This window comes from Coturnix japonica, chromosome 1, assembly GCF_054131305.1.
Source record: "Coturnix japonica strain WE chromosome 1, WE-NBRP24, whole genome shotgun sequence".
NCBI classification, from domain to species: domain Eukaryota; kingdom Metazoa; phylum Chordata; class Aves; order Galliformes; family Phasianidae; genus Coturnix; species Coturnix japonica.
The window spans coordinates 51,144,259-51,159,125 of record NC_140663.1 but is presented as its reverse complement, the minus strand read 5'-3'; the positions used below and the strand labels follow the sequence as shown (position 1 = coordinate 51,159,125).

The following is a 14,867-nucleotide window of genomic DNA, read 5'->3' as shown; positions in this document are numbered from 1 at the left end:
TAAGGAGACAATGCCACTTGTGAGATTGCACCCTGAAAGACTTTTTCTAGCACCAGTCTGGCCTAGTGGCAGCAGTCCTCCTGGGGATCCTTCAGAACAGAAACCTAATTTAGTCCTCTGAATGTCAAAACAGGCTTTCACTCTGCCCTTCCCACCCTTAATTTATTCTTTTCTTAATTCACTGTGACCATTATTTCCTTCCTGATTTGTTCTGACCCTTTGGCTTAATTAGATTTTCCTCATTTTTTTAAACGGTAGCTTCTATAATGTGTTGAGTTGTAATTTCTTCAAGACAAGGACTTTTTCACTGTGTAGAGCACTGTACAAAATTAATCTCAGCCCTGCCTTTTTCCAGGGCTATGACTGATCCTAAGTCTGTTATGTGTCCCTGCTCCTTGCCCTGATAGAGGGTACACAAAAAACAAAACAAAACACACTGAAGCTTTGGTTCACTTATGCTAGGTTTTATAGACTGCGATGCAGAACAAGGTAGGGCTTGATGTAAATCAACTTAATTATGCTAGGTAAGCCCAGTTAAGTGTGGATTGTTGATGAACAAAATTCTCTACCTTCTTGCAGCAACTTTTCAGGATGGATCTCTTCCTCCAGGCTTGCCCTTAGGCCAACACATTTAGTGACTTAGAAACATGGAATCCTAAAGTCATTTAAGTTGGAAGGGACCTTTAAAATTCATCTAGTCCAATTCCCCTGCAATGAACCGAGATGCAGATAGATCAAGTTGCTCAGGGCCCCTTCAGCCTGACCTTGGATGTCACCAGGAATGGGGCATTTACCACTTCTCTGAGTAACCTGTTCCGGTTCCTCACCACCCTTACTGTAAGAAACTTCTTACTTGTATTCAGTCTAAATCTCCCTGGTTTTAGTTTGAAACTATTTCTCCTTGTCCTGTCATGATGACTTCTGAGAGATACATCTCTTTCTTACCAAGGGCTAAGCAATATGCCATGTTTTTTGGGTTACAGAAAGCGGATTCCATGATCCCACGAAATAAAAAATACATTTATCTCATTTCATTGCCTCTGAGACTTGGCTGCGAGTCTGCTCTCTGCTACTTTCTGGCTCTCACAGTCTCTGCGTGTACTCAATAGGGCTCCCCATAGCACCCTGCCCTGCTCTGCCTTGCGGCCAGATACCAACTGTTAGCAGAGAGGAAACAGTTCACCTTTTCTCTGCCTGCCTTGCCTTGTGTCCTCTGTGCAGACAGGTAGCCCAATTCCAACCAACCCCATTCTTTTCACAGAACATAATGGCTGCTAACTGTGAATAAACAATTGAGATATGTTCTGTCTGTCTTAGGAGCTGTAAGCACTTCTAGAGTCCAAATAATATATGAATATTAATAGAATGACTACAATGATATAATAAAAGCAAAGCAATAAATGTCCTCAGGAACATGATAATCTAACTTCAAAAGCAATTACCATCAGTAACAAAATGCAGAGAGAAATCTAGGATTACTTTAATAAGATTACCTGCTTTTTCTCATTTGTTTCCGTCACTGACTGTAATGCTGTTTCACCTTCTCTCTCAGTCTGTTTCACAGATGCTTCTCACTCCAACCGTTGGCAGGCCATATTGGATGCTGAAGAGGGGTCTCACTCTATGATCTTTCAGATCCAGTCAGTTGCTGCTGCTTAGACCTTGCCCTCCCCTACTCTTGTGCACTTACTGTCTCCATAATGTTTTTGTGCACTCAGTGCCTTCATAACCATACCAAAAAGAGGAATGGGAAGACATGGAAGAGTTAGAAAAGCTGGGGGTCATTCTGAGGGTAGAAGGGCAATAGGGAAAATAATTGTTAAGGTCAGTATTGTAAGGTGGGGACAGAGACTTGATGATTAGAAAGTCGCTTATAAAGCTCAGCTTTATTAAGCAGGACAAGAAGAGCTCAGTAATGTAGCAGATAGGCTATTGTCCAAGGAACTCTTCTCTAGCTTCCTGGAATCCCGATTAGTGCCAGTGCTCATGCCCTTTTTTCTCCATTTTCAACCCTCCATCCATGCCCATGTGGCACATGCGTCCCAGAGCTTCATCACTGACACAATCAGTAGTCATGGGCTTGGACAGAGGGTCTGTGGGGATCTAGGCAAGTGCTCAGGGGGCCTGAGACTGATACAGCTGAGAGATGCAGATGGTGTGATGGAAAAATTGTTGAGAGAAACTGTGATGTCTCTGCAGAGACCTTGATAAATCACACTAGGGATAAGCACACCAGCACTGTGTATGAGAGGCTGTTCTCCACGGCTGGAGGCAGCACTGGAAAGACTAGCTGTCTGCTTCTGCTTGAAAGGATATCTGTACATATATATTGATGGTGAGATAAAAAGACAAGGAAGGAAGGGAGAAAGAGAGGGAGAGAGAGATGTAGTTATGGATACAGTTCTGTTTCGGAAAGACCATTATTAGACCCCTAGTGTATGGAAGGCAGAAAAGACTCCTCCAGAATTTACTGGAGCTCTCAGCTAGGTTCTTAACCCATACCACACTGGCTCAGTTGCACTTACACAAGAACAAAATAGGACCTTCCTTGTTCTTGTTGAAAGTAAAAATGGACTGGAACACAGCTAATAAATAAAACAGGTTTAATCATAAGTGGCATACATACTTATAGATGAGAGGGAGACATGGTTGGAAGGTTGCTGCCCTGGAAATGGGGTTCATAGAACAGTGTATTTTACCAGTCAATATACAGTACCAGCAAAGGATGGAACTGATAAATGAATACGGGATTTTGAGTCCCAGCAGCTAATTTTCACAGACAACCATAATTCCTAATTTTCTGTCAAATTACAGCATGAACTAGCTCACAGCTCTGACCAGAACACAGCAAAGCAGATACAGCCAAGAACAGAATTTGATGGTGAGGGAGAGACATAAGGTACCCAAAGGCCATTCGGAGATATATAAACCATACGTACTTTGCTGTTGTGTACATTTTTGGGGCCACGCTCTGCCCGCAGTTATGCATACACACCTCTTGCTCCTGTCAGTGGGAGTGGCAAGCTTACATCTAAGAGAATATATGTGGCTTTGATAGCACAGGGAAGCAGATCAAACAGCAAAACCAGAAACAGGACAGGGAGAGAGCAGAAGACAAATAAGCCTGGATGGATTTGAGGAAGGGAAGATGTGAATGATGGCTTCAGATTTATCTGGCCAACCAGTTTAGCCCCATTTAGACAGCCAGCATGAAGCTTCACTTCTGGAGTCTTCTGTAGCACAAAGGTTTCCATCAAGGTAACCTTTATCAGACAAGAGGAAAATCCATGAACAAAATGACTGGAGACATGTTAACAAAATAAATCTGATGGAGCTGGTCCCAGATCAAGAGCCTACAATCAATCAGTTTCTACTGTTGGAGGAAAACCTAGTCCTGCCATGATGTGGTCTAAGCCAGCATGTGGTCAGTCTCAGCTGATACAGGCAAATTGGTTTGGTGGCCAGCAAGGCAAAGGGTGGCATTTATACTGTGGAGTTTAGAGTTGGTGTGGCTGATTTGAGGAACTATCACACCAGGCTTGCAAAGCAGTCAAATGTATTGGCCTTTTGCAGAACAATTTCATTTTCAGTCAATGTAAATATTACGTGGTTTTACAGATGGAACACACCTTTCACTTCTAGAAAGTAGATACTGTTTTGATATCAAGCACACCCGCCATCTGGTTTAAAAACCCACACAATAAAAAAAAGCAAATCCCAAATAAAATCTATAATACAAAACAACATTCATATCAATAACTGTCCCAGCAAACATAAAATCAAGACCTTCTTGCAGGCCCTCTCAGAAGCGACCTAGAGCCTTGTGTCCATATGCAGAGTCTACTCCCTTGGAAAGACTGCTGTCCTTTGAAATGAAAGTCCCATTTTTTGAATGGAGTGCTCCTCACATGCACATACACACACATACAAAGACATAACCTCCTCTCTTAGCAAGTCCTGCACACTGGGTAACTGCTGATGCCTTCTGTGCATTTTTGATCTACTTTCTTCATAAGGATGAGGTTGATTTTTCTTTACTTCTCCAGTCACTTTTCTTTAGACAAAAAGGGGAATGAAGATGGACTACGTTACAGAGAATGCACACTCAGGCATATAATTTTTCCTAGTCGCTTACGTGGTTGATGTTATTTACATTCGTGGACTCAGCAGAATCTGCAGGAAGAGTTACCCTTTTGCTGTGTAGGGTTTCCTCGATGAAACCAGTGAGCTCGTTCTGTGCTTCCACAGACCATTTTTCTCTAAGGCACTTCATGTGGATGATGACTTCAGCCAGAAGCACAAGACCTCTTCACTGGATTGTGCATTTCTCCCTCTCCCTTGACTGACCTTCCCTGAGAACTTTTGATTTGATGTACTTCAGGTCACTGTTGACGCTTGGCCGGCGAGCAAAGGGAGAGATCATGCCATAGGCATCCATGTCCTTCACTCGCCGCATCCGGAAGGATTTCTGCTGAAAGGTGTCCCCGTACTGGATGGAGATTTTCCTGTGGAGGGCAGGGCTCATCTCATGAGGTAGCTTGGCCATGCTGAAGAGAACATAGAACATCTCATCCACGTTGGTGTTCTTCTTAGCTGAAACTTCAAAGTAAGCACAGTTTTCATCACTGGACACAAGGTTCTCACCTTCGTCTGAGCGCACTTTGCGGTAGATTTCACTGTGGTCATTTTTGTTGCCACAGATCACCATGGGCAGGTCAGCTGATTCCTTGGTCTTGTTCTTCAGGCAGGATTTGACCTCGAGGATCTGTTTCTGGAGTCTCTTGACTTCATCAAAGGATTCTCTGTTATCTAAGCTGAATACCAGGATGAAAACGTCACCTGCAATTGAAAAAGGAAACTGTAAATGTTTAGGAAGCTGTAAATGTGTCAGAGAAGCTCATTTTCAAAAAACAATACATTTATTTGCTGTCTCCTACCCATAGTTGTTAATGTTTTTCCTTTTCCTGTGGTCTTTTTGAATCCCTTCATTCTGTTTTACTTCAGTTCCAGTTCTTCTAATCCAACTCCTTACTCGTTTCTGCAGTGCAATTGGTTATGACTTTGATGTTATTTCAGCCATATCTGAGTATGTACCCCCAGGCAGCACTGGACTTGCAGGTTACTGCCCATTTGTACCGTCTTTTGTAAAAAAGTTTCTATCCAGCTCTGCTGTATTGAATTTCTTTTTATTCATTTTCTCTGAATTGCTGTGTAAAACACAGCTATTCTTACACTGGGAAGAGTGGAGAACTAGTATCCACTCAGTCTTGGCCTTTTGATTATGCAATACAAGAAGAAACACCTGTATGGAAGGTTTCCAGCTAGTCAGTCCCAAATGCCTAAGTGAGGAGTGAGAGTTTTCCCAGTGTTCACTGCTCTGCTGCCATTTCATTTTCTTGAGAGAAACAGACCATGGAAAAAAAGAAATACATAAATGACACAGATCCCCTGGCATTTCCTTTTGACATTTTCTGACATACAGTTCCTTTTGCAAAGGAATCACTGCCTGTTGAATGACAGTCATGTTGAAAGTGTGAAGAGACTTCACGGACAAAGCTCACATCCATGTCCCAGAAACTGGCTCTAGGACCTCCGTGAATGCAGATGGTAGCCTGGTCTGATACGAATGTCATGTTTCACTGGCTAGCTAGAAGGGGAGACAGCAGACCAAGAAAGTTGGTTTGTTGTGAGCTGTGGCTGAATATGTATCTCCACTGTCACTTTTGCAGTTTAAGAACATCACAGAAGGAACTGCTCGACAATGGGGATGTACAAAATGAGTCTACTATTTTCCCTCTTTAATTCATTTGATTAATTGTAGACTTAAGGAGAGAGGGTAAAAGTAGAGTGATCTTTTTTACTGGAATATTAAATCAAGGGAGTCAGGCTGGGACTTTTAAGAAAAAAAAAAATCTTTGAGCTTTTCTCAGTTTGAATTCCCTGCTTGTGCATTTTTCATTTGGTTTTCACTGCTTGTGTCTTATAATGACATGCCTGTTTTGTCCCTTGCCGCTCTTTATTGCCCACGAGATTTTATTCAACCATTAATTTGTGATGGCTGGAAAAATAAAAATGTTGTAGGAGAGGGAGGTGGTAGAGCAGGGGAATAAACTAGGGGGAAATCTTAATTTCAGACCTTCACCCAGTGGACTTCTCCTCTGCGGCTAGTGCATTCCATATAGCATTAGGAAGCACACCAGCCAGGAAATATCTCTCTGGAGAAGTGAATCTTGCAATGAAATCCCACAGCCCATTTTGCTGCCTCCCAAATGCATTTTATCCCCAAGAAACACTCATCTCCAGGATACAGTTTTCAAGCTACACTTTGTTATTATAAACTTCTATCCATTGTTTGCAAACTTTCTTCACTTTCTCACCTGTCAGGATGGAAAGCCTTCTCATGGCAGGGAAAGGGTGATTCCCTGAGGTGTCCAGGATGTCCAGCTGATACATATCTCCCCGGATGTTGTAGACCTTGCGGTGAAAATCCTCAATAGTGGGAGTGTATTGGTCCTCAAACCGGCCATTGAGAAAGCGTGAGACTATGGAGCTTTTCCCCACCCTGGAGGCTCCCAGCACCACCATGCGGTACGAGTTCTTGGCTGGCACATTCAGGGTGCAGTTTCCACTGGACATGGTCTTCATCATTGCTTGGACCTGAAAGAGGGAATGGCAAAGTAGAAGGAAAGGTAAGAAACTGTGTGGAGGACAGAGCAGGGACATTCCATACCATTAGTTGGTCAAAGAGTACTCTTATGTTTACACTGAATATAGCATGGTTCTTAATTGTAATTTGCTATTTTGTTTAAGCATTAAGGGCTAATTTTATCAGCTGCATTTGAACTTGGACACCAGGTTCCTTCCCATCATTTGCGTCACTTAGACATTACCAGATTTTTCAGTTCTGGTTCTGTTTTAGATGCATAAACACAGAGGTCAGATTTCCTAATATATTGCACCCACTGAGGTTACCATCAAATTTCCTAATGTACTGTATCCACTGCAGCTGTCGTCAGGACCTAGACCACTTCATTTGGTTGCCTAAATAGGAACTGCTCACAGCATTCATTTTCTGAGATCAACCAAAAGTCAGACAGAAGCCCGAATCACGTTTGACATCTGTGGAAGCTAGACATCTCAGTTATTTTAAATAGCTGGTCCTGTATAGCCTACATTGCTGACGCGAGGAATTCAAGACACAAAATAGCATTGAGTAGTGATAAATTCTGCGCCTCCTGTGACCTTTCAGAAACCAGAATTTCATCTAGCTGCTTGGACTGACAGTGTGGGAACTCCCTACCAAGAAACTATCAGTGCTGCAATTATCACTGCCTTGCAGTAGGACGACTGACAATGGATAGAGTTGCAGTAATGAAGATTTCTTAGGAGTTTCAATCTTTATACGTACACAGATGTTGTGAGTGTCACAATCATTGAGCATTTAAGTACAAGAGGAGAAAGAACAAAGGACAGCCATCTTAAATTACTATCTGACAAGATTTCCAACCCCTGACAAGAAAAAATGTGTCTCAAGACCTTGGAGATCATGTTTAGATGCAGTACTCAGATACGGGAAACTTTGATGGGGAAATAAAAAGGAGGGTCGCACAGACGTTTTTACGTGTGCTATTTCAAATACATAGTGTACTGAAAGGAAAAATACAACCCCAGTGTGGGGAGAGCTAATGTTAAAGCTAAGAAAGCACATTTTGGGCAGAGTTTATTTTGGTTACTAGGATCTTATTAAAGAATAATCAAGTTCCCACTGTGCCGTTTATTTAACTTAGGTGTTGTTTACTTAATATTACAATTTGAGCACTTTATGTACACTGAAATATCATCTCTGGGTTCAGATCTGGATTCCTGCCTTTCCCTCGAGTGTATTTTATCTCCCAAGCGTTTATGCAGCTGACACTTATCTCAGTCAAGAGCTTAAAATCTTTGACTTTGTTTAACATGTGCAAAGCACCAAAGCAGAAGTGAAGATACGGCCACTGCTAAATAAAGGAGTCTCTGGAATTCTAATCCAGAATCATTACAAGTGCTATAGCCTGAGGCAACAGCAAAACATGACTATTTATGATTATTGCTATCATTTGCTAGCAGCGCGTTTATCCCTATATAAAGCATGGAAGAAAATGCAGCACTTTCCTTGAAGTATCTTATGGTCTAAATTACACACAGAGGTCAGGGCTGCACAATATTAGAGGCAGACAGTAATGTCCGATTATAACTTTGGATGTAAACACACACACTCACAGATATGGTGCTGCTGAAATGACAGCAAGGAGCACGCCTGTTTTGGATCGAACCGCTTTGTTTAGAATAGGACCCATCTCCAGCATCGCAGAAACACCAAATTTAATCTGAAACAACACTTCCACGTGCAGTGGCTCTATCCTACATGGCCAGTCCAATGCTGTCATGAATCCATAGGCCAGATGAATGTGAACAGAACAGCTCTGGGATACTTCCTTTCGACCTCTCAGGCTATATTTAGCTGACAGAGAAAAGCAGGGAGATAGATTTTATGAGAAAAAAACACCAACTTCTCTACAGCCTGTGCTCAGTGCTTAGAAATCAGTCAGCTCCTCAGACTGGGAGAGACTGGTATAGCTGCACTCCTGTCTGACTCCTACTATGTGTACTGCTTTCTAACAGGTAAGCACTGAGCTCTGTGCTGCTCGGAGGGCTGGTTTTGCACCCTGAGGGCAAGAGGTGCTTCTGTCTTCCTCCTTGACATGGACTTCACTGCCTTGGACCTCAGCTAATTTGTGGTCATGGTGGTGATGAGTTGACTGTAGGACCAGAGGTCTTTTCCAGCCTCAGAGGTTCTTTGATTCTAATGCCACAGTACCCCAAATACCTTGGAGGAGGAACTGCCACTGTGGCACCTTTGGCCACTAAATCATGCTGCCTCCTACCTCCATCAAAGACAAAATCCTATCTGCAGGTGCGTGCACTTCAGGACGCTCTGCACCAGAGATGCACATGCACTGAGGAGGAAGGGCTGTAAGCACATTCAGATTTTAATGTATTAAATAGTCACTCAATGCTGTCCTCATTCTGCCTGTCCAGGCATTCAGTTAAGAGGGCTCCTGTGCTTTCCTGACTGCTTTTTGTTTCACATGGAGTCTAACGGAGCTTTTCAGCTCTTTGATTCCTGGAGTTTCTATTCATCTCATCACCTCTGCTGCAAATCTGACTCAGAGCATACCGTTGAGCCGGGAGCTTATGTTTGTTTTTGTGCTCTCTCCTTATCCCACCACTTCAGCTTCTCTCCAATTCAGCGCAATCTTTCTTCTTTCCTCCTCACAAAAGGAAAGAAACTTCAGCCCTTGCTCCCAGCACAGGGACTCGTACATTGAAAAAGATTAAAGACAGAGGAAAGGAAATAGAAAGGAGCCACATGCTCATGTACTAAATAAAGCAAAATCAATCAGAAGAGAATGAGGAGGCAAACAACCTCCAGCTGGCTTTAATCTACATCTTTTCCTTCCAGTTTAATAAATGCTTAAGCATAGATTAATTCCCAGTGGTACCTTTTTCTTTATGCACTGTCTCCATGGCAGAAACTTTGCGTTAGTATTTTATATTGGTGAAGGGATTTCAGAATGCCACAGAAATACATGCAGTGAGTATTATCTCCAGTTAATAAAGGGAAAGATTTGCATGCCAATAGAGAAATGAAACAGCTGTCCAAAATCAGCATCAAGCCTTGTTTCATTGAACTGCCCGCATCTTCTACCTGCTGACCCCCCGCTGCCTGTTCTGAAGATGCACATCAGAACAAATGACAAGGCACCTGATTTTCCTCGCTCCGAAAAGCACTTGTCTAAATTCCAGTGAGGTGCTGCCAGGTTTAGTTCTGAGCACCTGGAGAGAGCTACCTAAGGAAGACATTCCTCATTGAACCTGCCAGCAGCTTTTCCACGCGAGCATCCCGGCTCCCATCAGTGACATCTGCTTATCCTCCCCACTGCTTCCCATTCAAGAACGCACACCCAGAGCACATTTCTTGCACTCCACTGTCTTTAGCTACAGTTTGATGCTTCAATTTGCCATCCAAATGTACTTCACTGCATCCAGCTGAAAACAACATAGGCAGATGCAAACTGCATCATGCATAACAGACCTGCCACCTGTTAGTCACCACTAGTACCCCTCAGTTCCCATACACACTCAGATCACTCCTTTGGGATGTTTGTCTCCCACTGCTATCCCAAACTCCGTGCTGCTCTCTTACCTTTCTCTCCTTGGAGGAGCAGCCCCAGGTTTGGGTGTAGTCTGATGAAGTTGGTAATTTTAATCAGAAGCAGCTATGCTGTAGAAGGCTGTTGTTCTGAGGATCCCACGTTGCTTGCTCAGGGCTCAGCTCTTCACCGGTACTTCCTGGGAACTTAGCAGGACTGGGAGGGACTGCAGGGCTCCAGAGGACGTCCCCCCATGGAAGGCAATGACTATATCAGGGCTAAAGAAGGGTCTCCAGACCAGCAGCAGCTTTTTCCTTTCGTGAGACGAGCTCTTCTGCTCCCAGCCTCAGGTGAGGAGGAGAGGCAGAGGCTCTCCTCTGGGCAACTCTGCTGGAGCAACACCTAGTCCTGCAGGGCTGGGGGTTCATTCACCCTATGCCACCTCAGACCCTATGGGAAAAAAAAAATCACTGAGGGCATGGAAGTTATCTACCGTGACTCTACGCTTCCTCAGGTCTTGCCTTGCACACACACCCCTCCCCACAAGCTTCTTTTCTTCTGACCTGGGATTTGAATTGTTCTATTCTCTTTCGAGGACAGAAGGGGCTTTTCTTTACATTTGCCAATTAAGTTTTTCTCCTTCCACCCCCCTGCCTTTCTCTCCCTGGCTCTCACAACTACTGGCAAATTGCAGATTTCCCTTCTGTAGGACTCACAGATAATTGGCTCAACTCCTCCCTTGAAGTCAGTGTCAGACACAGGGGAAGGAGGGGTGCTGAGGGGGTGGGATTTTGAGCCTGTTGAAAAATCTTTTATATATATATATTTTCCTCCTGAACAGAAAGTCCATATGCATTCCAGGCTGCGCATTCCTTTTCTTCCCACCAGAGACCTGTATGCATTCATGTGTAGGGAGAGGGTTAGTGGATGTGTATGAGAGACAGAGACTTCACTTTGCCAGCCACCAATTCAGAAGCTGTTTCTAAAGGCTGCTTCTATACTTCAGCGCTGATATTTTCTGCAAGGCAGAAGTGGACTGACTCATTTCCCGAGAAGGGGCTTTCTGTCCAGAATTCCTGTAACTCTTTTGCCATATGGAATACGGTCTCCCGTTCCCTCACCCTCAGCATCATTCTCTTGGGACTGCTGGTTGGTCTGATTAAGAAATAAGGGTAATGTGTGACTGCTGTTAATTCATTAATATTTAAATGAGCTAAACAAGCACCGTGGGGAGGCAGACAAATCAGAGAAATAAAGGAAAATTAGATTGAATTCAGGCAGTTTGCTCTGCCCTTGTTAAAGAAGTGTGTTTGCAATTCATTTCATCGTTTGCTAACTCTGCTTTTCTCCTTATTGAGCTGAAGTAATAGCTTAGACTGTAACGTCTATTAGAAAAGACGAAAAAAAATATATCATTTTAAAAGAGTTAAAATGAAGTCTTTCAGCATTGCCTACTAACAACTTTGAATCAGATAAAAGGAAGAACAGCACTGAAATCTTCAAGATATTTTGACAAAAAATAAAAACACACGCAAAAAAACAAACCCAGAAGGGAGGTATCTCAAATCCAAATATACTCGTAGTTTCAAGTCTCTCAATATTTTCTCTCACTTTCTCTTTGAGCAAATTTACTCTTCTTTAAAGAAAATAATCCTCCAACTTCATCATGTTTCCCCTCAAGAATACCCACAAGAATGTGTGCCGTTTTGGTGGAATCCCTTAGGTTCTTTTCTTTTGGGGAGCAGTAGCTCCTGGCTTCTGCCTTGTACGGACAGCTTCACATTTGGGAAGGAAGAGCACAACTTGGCACAGCACCACCAAAACACTGCTGGCTTCTTCCAGGGGCCAGTGAACTGCTAATGGGTCATGATCTGAACTCAGCTCTTTTCAGACCACAACACCACAACTCTTTTTATCAACACGAGTCTTTTCTCTTTGGTACAAAGTTGATAAGCGTTTTTACAGCTCACATAGAAATAAGATATGATGCTTTTCATTCCTAAGTCATTGGTTCAGATCAAACCTTCACTGAAAGGTATCATCTTTGGTGACTGGACTGCAATCTGTGTCTCAGATCCAAACTAAGTAAACAGCATGCTGGTGTCATTGCCACAGGAAGAGTTGCTGATGACAAAATTAGCATAGAATTCAAGTCCTATACTGCTACAGAGAATATACTCCTCTTTCATGTCTACAGCTTGCAAGAACTGGAGTTCTTTGCCAGAAAAAAAGAAAGAAAGAAAGAAAAAAAAAGGCGTAGTCATTGTAGAGACCATCTCATCAGCCTGGAATCTCAGCCTACTCAAGATCTTTGTAAACCAAGTGCAAAACTCCTGCCTAGCTGCCTTCACCAAGCCCAGACTCCCACTCAGTTGTCTTCTCCAGCATTTAAGCTGGCCATTCCGTTTCCTCTAAGCACATCAAAATAGGAAGGGAACATTCTCAGCTAGGCACCTTGGCATTATTTGGTCTCTCGGCAGATAGCTAGTAATGTTACTTTTAAAGAAAGCCTCCAAAAGATAATTGCTGACTATGAGTCTTCAGAGGCTCACTGATATTGCTGTGGCTTTGTTGTTGAGTATTTTTTGCCTTTTTTGTTTTTCTTTTTTTTTTTTTTTTTTTTTTTTTTTTCCCTGAGTGTGCTCAACAGTTTACAAAAGGCCAAGGCTTCCCTTAGGGCTCAATCTGTTTTTCTCATGGCTTCCTGGGGTACCTTGTGGAGAAGTAAGGTTAATTCTCAGTACTTGCTCACTGGGAAGCAGGGATGGCAGCACCTCTCTGCTTTCTGGGATGAAAAGGGAATAAGCAAAGCAGTGTTGCAGAAGAAGAAGAGGAAAAGTTCCCCATCTCAGCAGTTTTCTCTGGTTAATCGGAGACCATCAAACTTTCTTAGAGCTTGTAGCTATTTACTAATGTAGAAGTCAGACACAGAATGAAATATGCTCTGGAGGCACTTATTCCTCCTGCTCATCCCATGTATGAAGAAATCCAAGCTGAGCTTCTCATGTGGCTAATGCAGGCTCAGAGCATTGCAGGCTGTGGCTGCAGGAACCACCATGACTACCAGAGGCTATGCCTGCTTGCTTGGTGCACTTGCCAGCATCAGCATTTGGGCAGTGCACACTCGTGCAGCAGAAGGGCCACTATCTGGAGCCATTTGTCCCTTCTGCAGCTCCCAATGCTAGCTGCAGCTGGAGATGAAGACTGATACAATGGGCTGATGCAGCAGGACCAATGCATTTCTCTCCACCTTAAGGAAAACGACAGAAGTGACAATCACATGCTGTTAAGTTCTGGTCAGAATTAGTTCAAGACAAAAGATGTTCCACGGCTTTTGTCTCCTCTTCAAAAGCATATGCAACAGAGATTAAATATTTAAACCAGCTATTCTCTTTCTCTTCCCATTCATTTTCACTCCCCTCATTATTCAGTAAAGCAGGCTTGTTTTTCCACCCCCTCACCTTCCCTCCCTCCCTCCTACATTCACTTCTCCTTCGTGGTGCCCCTCCCTTCAAGCAATGCTGGAAAGTTAGCGTTCAGGAGCCACTCAGCTGCAGGTAGTTATTATGCTCTGAACAGCACATAGATGAGCAAACACAGTGCTGCCCCCTGAATTACCGGTACTCCCTGGGCATTTAAGCTCCTCCAGGGGGTGTTATGGGGTGCAGGCAAATAGGTGATGATCATCATCTATGAGTGAGAGCAGCTCATTTTGGGAGAATACAGATGGAGAAGGCACACATTTGAGAAAATGGTGATCTGGCTTGTCTTCTTATTCTCTTCAAAGGGCAACTATCCACATTTCTTTATGAATCTGTAATTTCTCAGTGTCCCAGGGTGTGAGATGGGTTAATCATGTTTACTGAGATCCCTGCAAAATGGAAAAACATTACTTTGCAGTGAAGAGCATCCAGATCACCTCTGATTTGCTGCATTTGCTATGAATCATTTTTAAATTATATTTTCATGAAATATTATGGAGAAAGGACTGCATTTCTGAGCTCTCTCTTTTCTTTTTACCACTGAGGAGACAGCACATCTGGATTTACTCACCAGATATGCACGCATCCTTTCATTTTCATCCCAATGTTGAAACTTTTTAAAACTTTCACTGTGCTCACTGACCACGTCCCTCAGTGCCACATCCACACGGTTCTGGAACACCTCCAGGGACGTTGACTGCACCACCTTCCTGGGCAGCCTGTGCCACTGCAGCACCGCGCTCTTCCTGAGAAGAGTTTTTTCCTAATACCCAACCTGAACCACCCCTGGTGCAAGTCTCATCACTGTTACCTGGAAGTGAAGGTTGACCCTGACCTCCTTTGAGGTCACTGTAGAGATCTGTAAGATCTCACCTGAGTCTTCTCTTCTCCTGACTGAACAATCCCATTTCCCTCATCCACTCCCCATCAGGCTTGTGCTCCAGACTTTTCACCAGCTTTGTTGCCCTTCTTTGGAAGGGTGTATATACTCAGTGAGTACTAAGGGTTTGTTATGTAGTCTCCCAGTCTCTACTGGAGGAACAGCCATCAAATCATGTCCTACCCGTGCAGAAGGAGAAGTTATGTGCTCACCTGAAAGTGACTGTATTGGCATTGCAGGAAGGTGTAGGTGTAGGGAGAAATCGTGATGTTCAGTACTCATTCAGGACCCATCTCCCTAGCTGCTCCTGGC

General features: G+C 43.4%; 1 protein-coding gene across 1 annotated transcript; it reads right to left on the bottom strand.

Annotated features, from left to right (window-relative positions):
* Window positions 1-2,586: 2,586 nt before the first annotated feature.
* Window positions 2,587-11,261, bottom strand: RASD2 (RASD family member 2). The gene is made up of 3 exons (XM_015863463.3): window positions 10,247-11,261; window positions 6,378-6,657; window positions 2,587-4,839 (listed from the first exon to the last, which is right to left on the bottom strand). Exons 2-3 carry the CDS (start codon window positions 6,646-6,648, stop codon window positions 4,310-4,312), a joined length of 801 nt encoding a protein of 266 aa, XP_015718949.2. The 5' UTR covers window positions 6,649-6,657; window positions 10,247-11,261; the 3' UTR covers window positions 2,587-4,309.
* Between the last annotated feature and the right edge of the window lie 3,606 nt (window positions 11,262-14,867).